The 13225-nt window shown below is 29.3% G+C and overlaps 2 protein-coding genes and 1 pseudogene across 2 annotated transcripts; 1 reads left to right on the top strand and 2 right to left on the bottom strand.

Annotated features, from left to right (window-relative positions):
* Positions 1-241: 241 nt before the first annotated feature.
* LOC111292724 (protein MIZU-KUSSEI 1 pseudogene) lies at positions 242-2463 on the bottom strand (annotated as a pseudogene).
* Positions 2464-5911: 3448 nt separating this feature from the next.
* Positions 5912-6620, bottom strand: LOC111291953 (histone H3.2). The gene has a single exon (XM_022884099.2). The coding sequence runs from the start codon at positions 6541-6543 to the stop codon at positions 6133-6135; it is 411 nt and encodes a 136-aa protein (XP_022739834.1). The 5' UTR covers positions 6544-6620; the 3' UTR covers positions 5912-6132.
* A 2349-nt stretch (positions 6621-8969) lies between these two features.
* Positions 8970-10259, top strand: LOC111293007 (RING-H2 finger protein ATL32-like). The gene has a single exon (XM_022885687.2). The coding sequence runs from the start codon at positions 9081-9083 to the stop codon at positions 10152-10154; it is 1074 nt and encodes a 357-aa protein (XP_022741422.2). The 5' UTR covers positions 8970-9080; the 3' UTR covers positions 10155-10259.
* Positions 10260-13225: the final 2966 nt, after the last annotated feature.

A 13225-nucleotide genomic window follows, 5' to 3' on the forward strand; every position in this document is an offset into this window, starting at 1 on the left:
TAAATTCGATGCTTTGAATAATTAAAAAAACTACATTAATCATTAAAATAAAATAGTAAAATGCAATTTACGCATGATGAGTGGGATAAAAAAGAAACAGTAACTAGAGATTGAGATTGAGAATGTTGAAAGGTGAAGACATTAGGGGAGACATTTAATCTGTGACGAGAAAGAGAAGTGTACGTATGTTCTAAATAGTAGTTTACATTTCAAAAAAGATGATGAACATCGATCAATCAATGCAAGAATATAAATCCTCCTTTCATGTGCAGATTACAACATTTACACACGCACGCTCTGGTGTCATCCAACTCTTTTACAAACCGACGACACAAGGAATCAAAAACAGCTCATTCTCCCATTTTTAGAGAAAAAGAAATTGCCCCCACCCCCCACCATTGTACAAATATCTCTTCCTCACATTTCAACTACGTGTTCATCTACATATTCATACAAACATATATACATATATATATATATATAGTAAGACGATATTGAGAAAGGATTGTAATCTTTTCCTTGTCGGATTTCTAATACTTGACACTTTTGTTTTTCTTCACAGTCTGGATGATCACTGCAAATCGAAATATTTATCGAATCATATATTCTTTGGAATATTACTGTTTTTTGATTCAATGACGTTCATCAAATATTCCTTGGGTTTGAAACAGATTTGGGCAGCTGTCCATTTTTCAGCTGCAACCAATTGCAAGAAAAATCATATGCTGGTGCAGTGGAGCTATATATACAAGAAAATATATTCGGGTTTTGTTGCTCAGGCTAAACAATTGATTGAAAAAATGGTCATGGTCATGTTGATGATGCTAATATGTTTTTTGTGTTTTGGTGTGTTGCGAGTGTGAACTGTTCGAATTCTCATGATGGGAAATGGCAGTTTTTATATATGAACTTACTTGGTTCATATTAAACGCTTGCATGAGACACGTTGCTTTGTCATAGTTCCATAAATAATTAAGCCTTAAAGAAGTTATCCCGTGGAGGAAAAAGGATATACGTCAGGTTACTGTTTTTGCGTATTGAAATCAAGATATTTGGCTTGTCGAATGGTCGGGTTATTGGGCATCAGCCATATGGAGACAGCCTTGCCCACAGGGTAATGGAAATATCATTGCTCTTCTGAAACAGAATGTGCTTTCGCTGTCTTGTAGTTAACAGCATGTACTTGATGACAGATTGAAAAGCTCATTCAGATCATCCAAAACATTGAAAGTTGAAACCTCTGGGTAAATATGGATAAACTAGTTTCATTTTGAAGTAGAAGAGGAAAAAAAAAAAGCTTCATGGCTAAACCTGATGATCTCTTCATAGTTACAGAAATCTGGTTTCCTTAACCAGGCCACACAGATAGTATAGTCAGAGCCCCCTAAAAGATAGATTATTTCTCAAACACAAAAGCTGGTAAAGCTATGCTAATGAGCACAGCTCAAAAAAGGGGCCGAGCTAAAAAACTGGTTTCAGGAAACCCTCAACTAGACTTGAAATCAAAAACTATCTGTGGGTAGACCAGAAGCATGATCAACGTGACCGGAAAAAGAAAATACTAAGCTCCTGACCAATGTTCCCATCAGGATCAATCAAATGGAAAGATTCAGAATCAGATGAACCACAAATTCTCTCAAAGTTAGCCCTCAAATACATAAGTTCATCGTCATGATCAAGTTCTTTTCCACTAATCATTCCAGCACCTACAACAACTGAACTCATTAGCCTTAAAGCATCCATATCAGCTTTTGATGGCCTGCGTGTAACTGCATAGCCAACTTTCCTTCCATTACAGTACATAGTCCACAGTGGCATGGACAAAACTGAATCAGAATTCCCACTATTCCTTGAACTGATGCACTCCAGCGCAATTCGGAGGATACCACCTTGCATTTCTCTAGCCAAAACTGCTGTAGGGACAGCAAATTCAAGGAGGAGAACTGGGTTGGACTTGGAATTTGCTTGGATACAAAAGCTGACTTTTCCCCTGCGATAACCAAAGATGGTACCTGTAATCACACTAGAAGAAGTGTAAACAGGCCTTGGGTAATTACATCTTTGAAGGTAGTTTTCACGTTTGATTTCTTGGTCTTCGATGAAGGCGCAGTTGCAGCTTGGAATAAGGAGTTCCATAAGGGAACGCAGAAGCCGCCATGACCGGACTTGTTTCTGGCAGTCAACAGAGGTAACACCATTTGTTACGTGGGTGGTGGCACCAAGTGTTGACATGTTTATTTGCTTTATTTCAAATATGCAACGCTTGCTTGTGGGTTGTTGCAGATGTGGTTTAGGCTTTATATAGGAGATGAGAGAATGTTTTTAACCTCTTCTTTTGCTTTTATTTTTCCTAGGGATCCTTTTTTTTTTTCCAAAAAATCAAACATCTATATATTAAAGAAGTGTGATCAAGTGTCAACTACCCCAACAGATACAGGTTTAGGGGTTTGGGGCCATCAGAAATTAGACCATTTCTTTGTTTCATATGAACTTTTGCTATTTTATTAAAGAGAAATGATAGATTCCAGGGATTATGTGAAGAAGAAATTTGATAGAGAAAGCCACATAACAATTAACAATTTACTATGACAAGTAAATACACATTGTCAACTTGCCATTGAGGATAAGGCATTCTTGGAGAAACTGATTTGTTTACTATTTTGCTGATTCTAGAGTATTTTACTTTAGACCAATTCAAAAGGATTGACAAACATTTGTAACCAAAAAATATGTGATATATATGGGTATATAAGACAATTAAATAGATAATTAAAAATTAAATTGTGATGTACAAATGATAAACTCATTCAACCTTATTTATTATCATCTAAGTTTAAAAAAATTAAACCTTATTCGTTGAACCAAAAATCATACGTCAATCAATGAATTTAATGAAATGTTCATACGCATTGATTTTCTTTTTTTTTTTTTTTAATATTTCAAAGAATAATACTAGATAAGGTAGTCAAAGATAAAACAAAAAGAAAGAAAGAAAAAAAATTTTCTTTCTTAATTACATCTGTTATGCGCTCAACAATTTTGGTTTCAAAACTAAGAGTTTTTATTATTTTATAATGAAAGAAGGAAAGAGACATTTGACAAGGCTTTCCATCATAAAAATTAAAAAAAAAATTATATTTTCAAGAGAAAAACAAAAGGAAAGAAATCTAATTTACCTCTTTTTTTGAATGGCCTTTTCTGAATATTTAAAACAATATTGAATCATTGGTTAATTTTTTAGTAAGGTTGTATGTCATTAAAGTTTATATTTAAAAGTTATAAATTTAAAAAAATTTAAATACATAATTTTTTTAATTAAATAAATAAAAAAATTTAAAAATGAATTAAAAACTTAAAAAAAAAAAAAAAACAATGGAATGAACTTTATAGTGGATGAAATAACCTCCAAATAATTTGACTGACTCTTTTGTTTTTCTCTTATTAACTTGCTCTCCTGCTGTCCGTACGATCCCAAAAAAGAAAAAAAGGAATCTCCCCAGCAACTAATCATTAGAAACCATTGGATATTGTGCACCCCATCGCATATGCAACTTCCAATTTACAACTGTCAAACTTAAAAAGTATTTTATTTTATGCAAAAGAAATATATATATATATATATATAATTTTGCCTATATATTTTTTTTAATATTTAAAATTATCTTAATTTTTTATTATTAAAATTTAAAATTTTATTAATAAATTATATTATTGTTTTAAATTTGTACTATAATAAAGCACATGAGAGATGAAGATTAGGGTTTTTTTCTTTTTCTTCTTTTTTGGATTTTTGGATGGGTTTTGAAGCAAAAGGAAACTCAATTCGTGCAATATGAGCAAATAAATGGGGGACTGGTTTCTGCTTTATAGCCTGTTTCGCCACTCATGTCGTTGGCATTTTGCTCTTTCCACGTGTTTATTATTCACTAAATGACAAGAGATAATTATTGAGTTAATTTTTTTCATTTTCTTTGAAGTCTTTAAAATCATAATTTTGCGACTTTCAAAAAAAAAAAAAGGAATTTTGCATGTAAATATGTAAATATTATGGTAGAATATGTTATTTGAAAACGTGCGGAATTTTTTTTTGTCTGAAAATATTAAGTTGTATAAAAAAAATGTAATTTTGGATTAAATTTAACCAAAAAAATTAATAATAAAACTCCGCCTAGAAAATCATGTATTTCAATTTTTTGTGCAAACAATATTGCAACTGGGGGATAGTAAAAAAATTATAATTTTAATATTCAAATTTCAAATTAATTGAATATTATTATTAAATGTCATTATATAAATTAACTAAATTAAATTTTAGATTTTGTATTTCTAATTTCCAAGCATAGATCTAACTAGAAATTAATAGGATAATCAAATCCTAGTTTTTATTAACTTGGGTAAGTGAAAAGTTTATGCATATAATAAATCATATTCTCATACCTTCATTTGCCTAATAACTTGCATGTAAAGGGATGTGCTAGAAATTAGAATTAGTTTTTTTTAAAAAAAAAAACCTTTAAATTGAAGAATTTTTGCAACAATATACAAAATTTTCTTTGAAACCCATTATCTACTTTCCTTAGGATGTAATTGGTACATAAAGATTACATTTGGTATATAGGATTAATTAAAAGATATGATACTAATCATCCTATCACATGTTTATTATATACTTAAACAAAAAAGTTGAATTATTAAAAATATTAAATATTCTATGCCAATAGGATAATTTTATCCTTTGAAAAAGCAATGGATTATTTTTAATCCATGAAATTAAATTTACATGTTTTATTATACTCTTAAAAATTACATCAATAATTTAAATGATATAAATTTTGAAGAATAATAATTTTAACTAATAAATAAATTAATTATCTTAATCATTGCACACATTAAATATAAGAAACGATGATATTATTTAATTTAATCATATTTATAATATTATATTATTATATCTTATCATAATCTTATATACCAAACATAACCAAAATATGATAAGATGATATTATAAATAGGATCAAATTAAATAATGTCACCCTATCTTAATTTGATATGTGCAAGAATTAAGATAAGATAATTTATTATTTTTCTTTAAAATTATACAATTTAAATTATTAATGTAAGTTTTAAATGTATAATAGAACATATAAAATTTAATCTCATGGATTAAAAATAATTTTTTTTACTTTGAAAAATTGAATCGTCCTATATTAAAAAAATAATTAATCCGCTTTGTAATTATATTCTTTTTTCTAAATACAAAATACATATAATATAAAATTATTATTAGCCTATCTCATTTATCTCTTATACATCAAACATGAACTTAAATACTTCTAAAAAATATGATCTCAAAAAAAAAAGGTTCTCTAGTTTTTTTAACAATTATTATACAAGTAGAGAAGCTGAGACAAAACAAAGTGTGCCATCACAGCATTTTGAGTCATTGCTGCAAATACCATGCCACTTTTGTTGTTTTAATTTGAAGAACAAATTATGATAATACCATTCAAAATCTAAAAGAACATATAAAATATTGTACGGTGACAAATACAGTTAAGACATTGCTAAAGTCGAGAGACAAAGCAAACAAAAGCAAATATATATAAATTTAAATTTAATATACTATCATTAAATCAAATAATGTTATTTATTAATGAGAAATTTAAAATTTAAAATTTATATATATGCTATAAAATCTGAGCTATACTTTAGTGGAGATTTGAGTCATTAAGGAAATCCCACATCTGTAGAAGTTGGAGTGAAGGAGCCATTCTCTACCTTCAATTGGGCTTTAAGTGGATTTGCATTTGAAGTCAAGCTAGACCCTAAATATGAGAGGCTTTTGTCATTTCTAACCAAAAAATAATAATAATAATAATTTAAAATATAATAAAATAACACAATATAAATATAATATAAATTAAAATTTTATTAATAATTATATATAAATTCTACGAAATTAAAATAAAAAACTAAGAAAAAGTAGTTCATAGCAATAATAAAAAAACGCATTTCCAATAAAACTCTGAACAAACACTTAGTATTAATGAGACATTAACCTTAAACCAACTCTAAGACTAATTTCCCACTGCTTTAAACAATAAAATAAATAGTAAAACTAAGATAACAACTCTAAGCCCTCTCGCCCCTAATCCTACGAGCCAATTGGATATCCTTAGGCATAATGGTGACCCTCTTAGCGTGAATTGCACACAGATTGGTATCTTCAAAAAGCCCAACCAAGTATGCTTCGGCCGCCTCCTGAAGAGCCGCCACGGCGCTGCTTTGGAACCTCAGATCGGTCTTGAAATCCTGGGCGATTTCTCTCACCAGCCTTTGGAATGGGAGTTTCCTTATCAGGAGCTCGGTACTCTTCTGGTACTTTCGGATTTCGCGCAACGCCACGGTTCCCGGCCTGAACCTGTGTGGCTTCTTGACTCCGCCGGTTGCTGGAGCTGATTTTCTAGCGGCTTTTGTGGCTAATTGCTTCCTTGGTGCCTTGCCTCCCGTGGATTTTCTAGCGGTTTGCTTCGTACGAGCCATTTGGGTAATGAAAACTGAAAGTGGGTTTTAGAGAATTCTTGTTTGTATGATGAGAAAATGAGAGAAAATTTTGAACGGAGAGATAAGGAAGACATTGGGGCTATTTTTATAGAGGAACTGAGAAGCGTGGGAGATTTTAAATTTATGAAAATTTGAAAATGGAGGGACGATCTTTCTTCTTTTTTGTATTTTTGTTTATCGTACGGTAGAGAGAGGGTGTGACGGGTTTGTGATCCGCGTGAAATGGAAAGGACCAATAGGATTTGTTTATTTAGGCGCTAAATATTTTTAATTTCACTCCTTTTTAACAAAATTTTGGAGGGTTCGGATCTTTGAAATTGTGAAACACTTTTTTGTCGTATTTCGTGTTGTGGGTGGGAAAAAGATTGTCGTTTAGAACAATTTGAAGCCCAGGGCCTAACCATTTTATTCTCATTTCATTTGAAGGCCCAAATAATACTATTAATCACGAATAAGGCATTGCCTATTTTGTTCGAGAAAAATGACAAGAACTTTAGAAAAGTATTAATCCGGATGTTAGATACCAAATTTGTCTTTAAAGTTTTTGTTCTTTATACGTCACATTATTCTTTTGAATTCGTTTTTCATATATCATCGGTATTTTAAATTTAACAAGTAACATTAAATATATTGAGTTTTTTTCGAAAATAATTTTTTATTTTTATTAAATTTTATATTTTTTAAAAAATTTTATAAAATAAACAAATTATTTGATTTCTAAATCTGTTTAAATATATTAAAAATCCTATTAAAATAATATATATAATAAATTAAATTAAATTTTAAAAAATTGATAAATTAAACTAAATCGATAAAATTCAATCATAATCGAAATAATTAAAAAATAATCTATGCAAATTTGAATCAATTTTTAAAGGTACAGGGAATTCTATCACATAGAAATTTTTTTATTGTTTGATTTTAGTTTTGCCTCATCTATTAATGCTGAAAATTGTCAAGCACTAACCGTCCAATTGCCAAATAACTATCTAGTATCTGCTATGTTAGATTTTCTTAACCAAGAGTGACTATCCTGGAACCATAACCAGATTGGACTCTCTAGTCACTTAAATTCAAATTGAATTGAGTCCATTGTTGGAATATGCGAATGCACTCTTTGGTGTAGAAAAGAGAGAGCCCTAGGTTTGATTATTTTAACAATAAGGTCGCTTTTGAACAACTCAGAAGCTTTTTTATTTTATGATTCAATTCAAGCTAAGTTTGTAAAACTTTTTCACTACTAATTTAGCTTAACTAAATTATACTTATTAAAGTAGTGTTATTTTATATCTAATAAATATTAAATATTTTATAATTTTATATTTAAATTAAAATTTTTTATTTATTGTTAATTAATTTTAAATTAAATTCTTAACATTATATCATAATAAATATTTTTATTAGTATTTTTAAATATATTACGTGATAAGTTTTTTTTTTATTTTTATCTACGTGATGAAAGTTTATTAAAATAATATTATCTAACATATAATATATATATATTATAATTTTTTTATTTATTGTTAATTAATTTTAAATTAATTATTGAATAACACGTGTATATATATATAAATATAATTTTAACTAAACTACACCTCAGCTATGCCCATTAACAAAAAAGGATCCTTAAAATCATCATTAAAACCTTATCGTTTGACTCTCTCTAATGCTATTTAATTGGCCCTTTGGCCTTTGCTTAATCTAAAAAAGAAACCAAAGAAACCAAAAACCACTTTCTTTCTCAAAGTTAAGCAAAACCAATTTTGAGTTGCGCCACAAATCATGATTTATTCGGTTGAAAAACAACGGCTGCTTGAAAACTAAAACTCCAAATCGCAACAGTCAGCTAACCAAGTGCAAAGTAAAACAAAATCTTACCCATTTAAGAAACCACAAAAACCCAAAAAGAATCTTTCTTATTACACGAAAGATCCAAACAAAAGCATTCGACGATAAGCATCAATTCGGAAGCAAATGCTATTGTCACATCAATTAGCCAAATGAAACTGCAAGTTGCATTTTAGAACCGATGGATAAGATCAAATTTCAAAATCAAACAATATTAAAAAAAAAAAAAAGGAACAAATTTGATCATAATCCCCTCGTTTCGCTTTCTCCACTCGAACCCGTTTCTTATGCGTTTTCAATCATTTACTTTAGCCCACCGGTTTCTTAGGTCCCTGGAATCAATTCACAAAATAACATACTAAATTTTATAATTAATTTTTGAGCTTTTAGAAACCTGGGTTTTAGCTGTTTTTAAGAATCAAATCAAATTAACTCATCCACGTGTTTAAAATTTATCCGTTGTTATTAAATGACGTCAGCATCCACGGCTCTAGTTTTCTTCCCGCCCACGGAAATAGCTGATTATTATCCTTTTCCTTTCCCCTACTCTTTTTATTTGTGTTTCTTTTTTTTTTTTTTCGCCCAACCCGAAATTTCAGTTAGAAAGTGTTTCAAGTGACTAACCGTTTCTGTTCCATTGTCTCGAAATCTCGATTCCCCTGGCCCTGATGTTTAATCTCATACGTTGGATTTTCTTGTACATAGTAACCGTTGTTGTAGTGACGGCGCAGCATGCAGCTCCACCAAGCGGAGACCCGAACGATGCTTACGTTAATTTCGATCCGACGATGGCGATCGTTTTTATGGTCCTTGTTGGCGTTTTCTTATTCGTCGGCTTCATCTCCATTTACATCCGACATTGTAACGAAGCCAACGCTATCGCCACTGCAGCCACCGTCGCTGCAGCTTCCTCTGCTCAAAGGTCCCGGCCAAAAGGTCTTGATCCGTTGGTGATCGAGAGTTTTCCGGTCTTCGTGTATTCTTATGTGAAAGACCTTAAATTGGGGAAAGGAGCGCTGGAATGCGCGGTTTGTTTAAGCGAGTTCGAAGACGATGAAGCGCTGCGTTTAATTCCGAAATGCAGTCACGTGTTTCATCCTGATTGTATCGACGCTTGGTTGGCTTCCCACGTGACCTGTCCCGTTTGTCGAGCTAAACTCACTCCCGATTCCAATGCCAAAGATAAACCAGTAGAGTCATGCTCAAATATCACTGAGTTGAACTCGAACAACAACGACGACGACGACGACGACTTGAGTCCTCCGACAACAGAACGAGTTGAAGAACAAAGTGAGTTCGTCATTCAAGTAAGTGAAGAAACTCGACCAAGAGTGAAAATAACGGGGAAGTTTCCACGTTCTCACTCGACGGGTCACTCACTGATTCAACCCGGGGAGAACGTTGAAAGGTTTACGTTAAGGTTGCCAGAGGAAATCAGGAAGCAAATTGCAAAAAGCGGGAGGTTGAAACGGACGAGGAGTTACGACGTCGTGTTGCGAAGGGAAGGTAGTTCAAGGAAGGGCGAAGAAGGATGTAGCAGGGGGAAAGGAAACATTGATCGCTGGGTGTTGCTAATGACTCCGCCGTTTGTTTCGAAGACGGGCTCCGTTAAGTCTCAGAAAGGAGGCGGGGAGAATTCATCATGGAGAGGGTTAACGTCCGTTAAAGATAAGTTATATTGCTTTAACTTGAATGTTGAGCTAGTTGAGAAAGAAGATTCCTCGGCTCGGCCTCCGGTTTAATTGTCGTTAATAATGTGGCATTATATTGATTACAGATTTATTGTATAGTAAATTAGTTAGTAATAATTGAACTATAGTTTAGGTCTGGTTTTGGATGATCAAAAAGTTCCATTCAAAGCAATCTGCAAAATTAAATTTTGATTCTTGGGAAAAAATAGATTAACGAAAGCTAAAAGTTTCTCCAATTGAATTTGCAAGCACAAGATAAAAAAAAAAATTGAATACAAAATTTAATTGAATTATTTTATGTAACCATTATAATCTTTTTCATTCAATTCTTAAAATTTATAATTTTTTTTTTCAAATTATGACCTGTTTAATAAAAAATTTTAATTAAGAGGTGAATCTTATATTTTAATGAAAGTCTGGGCCATAAAGATGAAGCCAATAAGCTTCTATTTTTTTGGAAAGAAACTGTAGGATATGAGATGAATGAGGAATTAAGTTTTTAACCACCAAAGTCCCAGCCAAGTCAAGGTGGGTGACACGTACACTGCATTCTTGACTCACGAGGATCATGTTTTCCACACCTCCAATTCCGATTACACGTAAGCCCTGTTTTATATAGAGAAAATGTATACTAGATGATAGATGTGTGATTTTTTTTTTCTTTGAAAAAATTAAGGTACATGGAGGAAAATTTATGCTTAAGTTTTATTATGTATAAATTTGATTTAATTTTATGTGAAATTTATCTAATTATATTTTAATTTATTAATTTTTTATATTTAAATATAATACTTAATTATAATTATAACCTTTTTTATATTTATAATTTCATAAAAAAAATGTTGATTTGTTTTTATTAGAAGATGAAAGAATAGACAAACATGCTCTATTGTTAAACAAAACTGTTGTTGCAAGAAAAAAGAAGTTTTGGTCACAATGGTGTACCTATTTTAGCAAGTTGTAAATAAATTAAAAGTTGTCAAGTAAAAAGTTGACAAGTTGTATATAAACGATGGTGTACTTGCTAAAATAAACTGCGATAAATTAAAATAAATTAAACAAATCAAGTAAAAAGTTTGAAGAAGCTTTTATAGATGTTACTATTTTAGTAAGTCTACATTCACAACTCAAATTTCTATGTCCCAAAAATTTTAAATTTATCAAATACTTCAGTTTTTTTAAATACAATAAATAATAATAAATATTACGTTTCAAATCCTGCAAACACAATATTTTAATGAAAAAATAAAAAAATATTAAGTATAAGTCAAATACTATAATTTTGTTAAAATAAATGTAATAAATAATAACAATTATTGCATTTTAAAATATAGTAACTCAGTAGTCAAATGAAAAAAAATTATTACTCAATTAAAAAATATTGAAAAAAATAAAGTAATCACATTACAGCATTTATTGGAAACAAATACAATATTTAACGTTTGTAAATATATATATATATATATTTATTATACGTTAATTTTTAAAATGGTAAAATAAAAAAATATTTTTTATTTAGGTCAAATGTAAGTCAAAAATAAATTTTCTTTCTTAATCTTAAAAAACAATAAAATGAGAGTGGTTTTTTAAGTATCATTGAAAACCTAAAATTACCTTAAAAATCATATATCGTAAATCAAATATAAGAATTACATTCTTATAAGTACAAATTAAAAAATATTTTATTTTTTATTTAGGTCAAATGTGAGTCAAAAATAATTTTTCTTTTTGAATCTTAAAAAACTATAAAAGGAGAGTGGTGTAAGAACTACATTCTTATAAGTACAAATTAAAAAAAAATATTTTTTATTTAGGTCAAATGTGAGTCAAAAATAATTTTTCTTTTTGAATCTTAAAAAACTATAAAAGGAGAGTGATTTTTTATTTAAAATCTTTTAAATATCATTGAAAATCTAAAATTACCTTAAAAATCAAATATCCGTAAATCAAATATAAGAACTACATTCTTATAAATCAAAGAAAAAAATTATTTTTTCAAACCAAACACCCCTTCAAGATTTTATTAATATAAATTATGGTATTGGATTAAACTTGAACATATGTATAAATATATATATATTTATATATTGAAATAAATAAACTTAAACACTTAAGTAAACTGACTGCACCAAGCAGATTGGGTTTTTTTGTTAAAGTGGTTGGGTTTGTTGTAACAGCCTGAAATCAGCCCAAAAAGAAAATTGCTTGTCTAAAGGGCGAAAAACAAAAATGAGGTTTAATGGGCTTACATTCGGCCCACTAAAATCACTCTAAAATTTTCCTTCTCTCTGCTCTTGTTAGTTGTTATCAAGAGTTAAGACCAAAACAATGAAGAATCTTCACCTGGGTTTGACTTTTGAGCTAATTATTTAACAAATAGCTTTTATTATAGATTTGTGGAATTTCTTCTTTTAAAAAAAGAGTTAATTAGAATATTTGACTTTTTAAAGTTGACAATTTGTTTTGCATTTCTTTTAACGATAATTAACAATAAAATTAGAGAAATAAATGACTTAAAAAATATCACCTTCATCCTAATAATGTTTTATAATTTTATCCTAACAAGTGGAGATGAAAGACAGATTCATGTTTTATTTTTTAATATACCTTAAAATTTATGTTTTATTTTGTTAATTTTATTTATAGAATCTAAAATTTTACTAACAATAAACAAATAATTCTCTTTTATAAAACATTGCTGGCGAATGGCAATAAGCCAATAATTAATGTTAATAAATTATATATATGGTATAATATTTACATCAATGACAACGCTGACATGGGTTTTTTTTAGTGAATGACATGATGCATGTGTCTAAGAAAAAAAAAAACCTAAACATAAAAAATTAAATATGAAAACTAATAAAGAGGGAAAAGAGACAAAAATATTTATTTTGACTTTTGATTGGATTTCGCATTATGTTGTTTATTGTTTATTTGTATATAACATTTGAATAAAGTGTTAGGGATCAATACAACTTTTATATTATTTGTTAGGTCAAAAGTCTTAATCTAATTTACGTTTGTAAAAACATAATTAAACAATGAATCAAACACATAAGAAACAACAATTTAACGTAATGCAATCAAATCGACCTACTTCAACGGATGGGAAATAAGAT

The sequence above is a fragment of the Durio zibethinus genome, chromosome 10, assembly GCF_047325235.1.
Source record: "Durio zibethinus cultivar Kanyao isolate XHJ-2024 chromosome 10, ASM4732523v1, whole genome shotgun sequence".
NCBI lineage: Eukaryota > Viridiplantae > Streptophyta > Magnoliopsida > Malvales > Malvaceae > Durio > Durio zibethinus.

Bases quoted from the DNA above. Each gene is read 5' to 3' on its own strand.
- LOC111291953 (XM_022884099.2), bottom strand. From the start codon at position 6,543: ATGGCTCGTACGAAGCAAACCGCTAGAAAATCCACGGGAGGCAAGGCA.
- LOC111293007 (XM_022885687.2), top strand. From the start codon at position 9,081: ATGTTTAATCTCATACGTTGGATTTTCTTGTACATAGTAACCGTTGTT.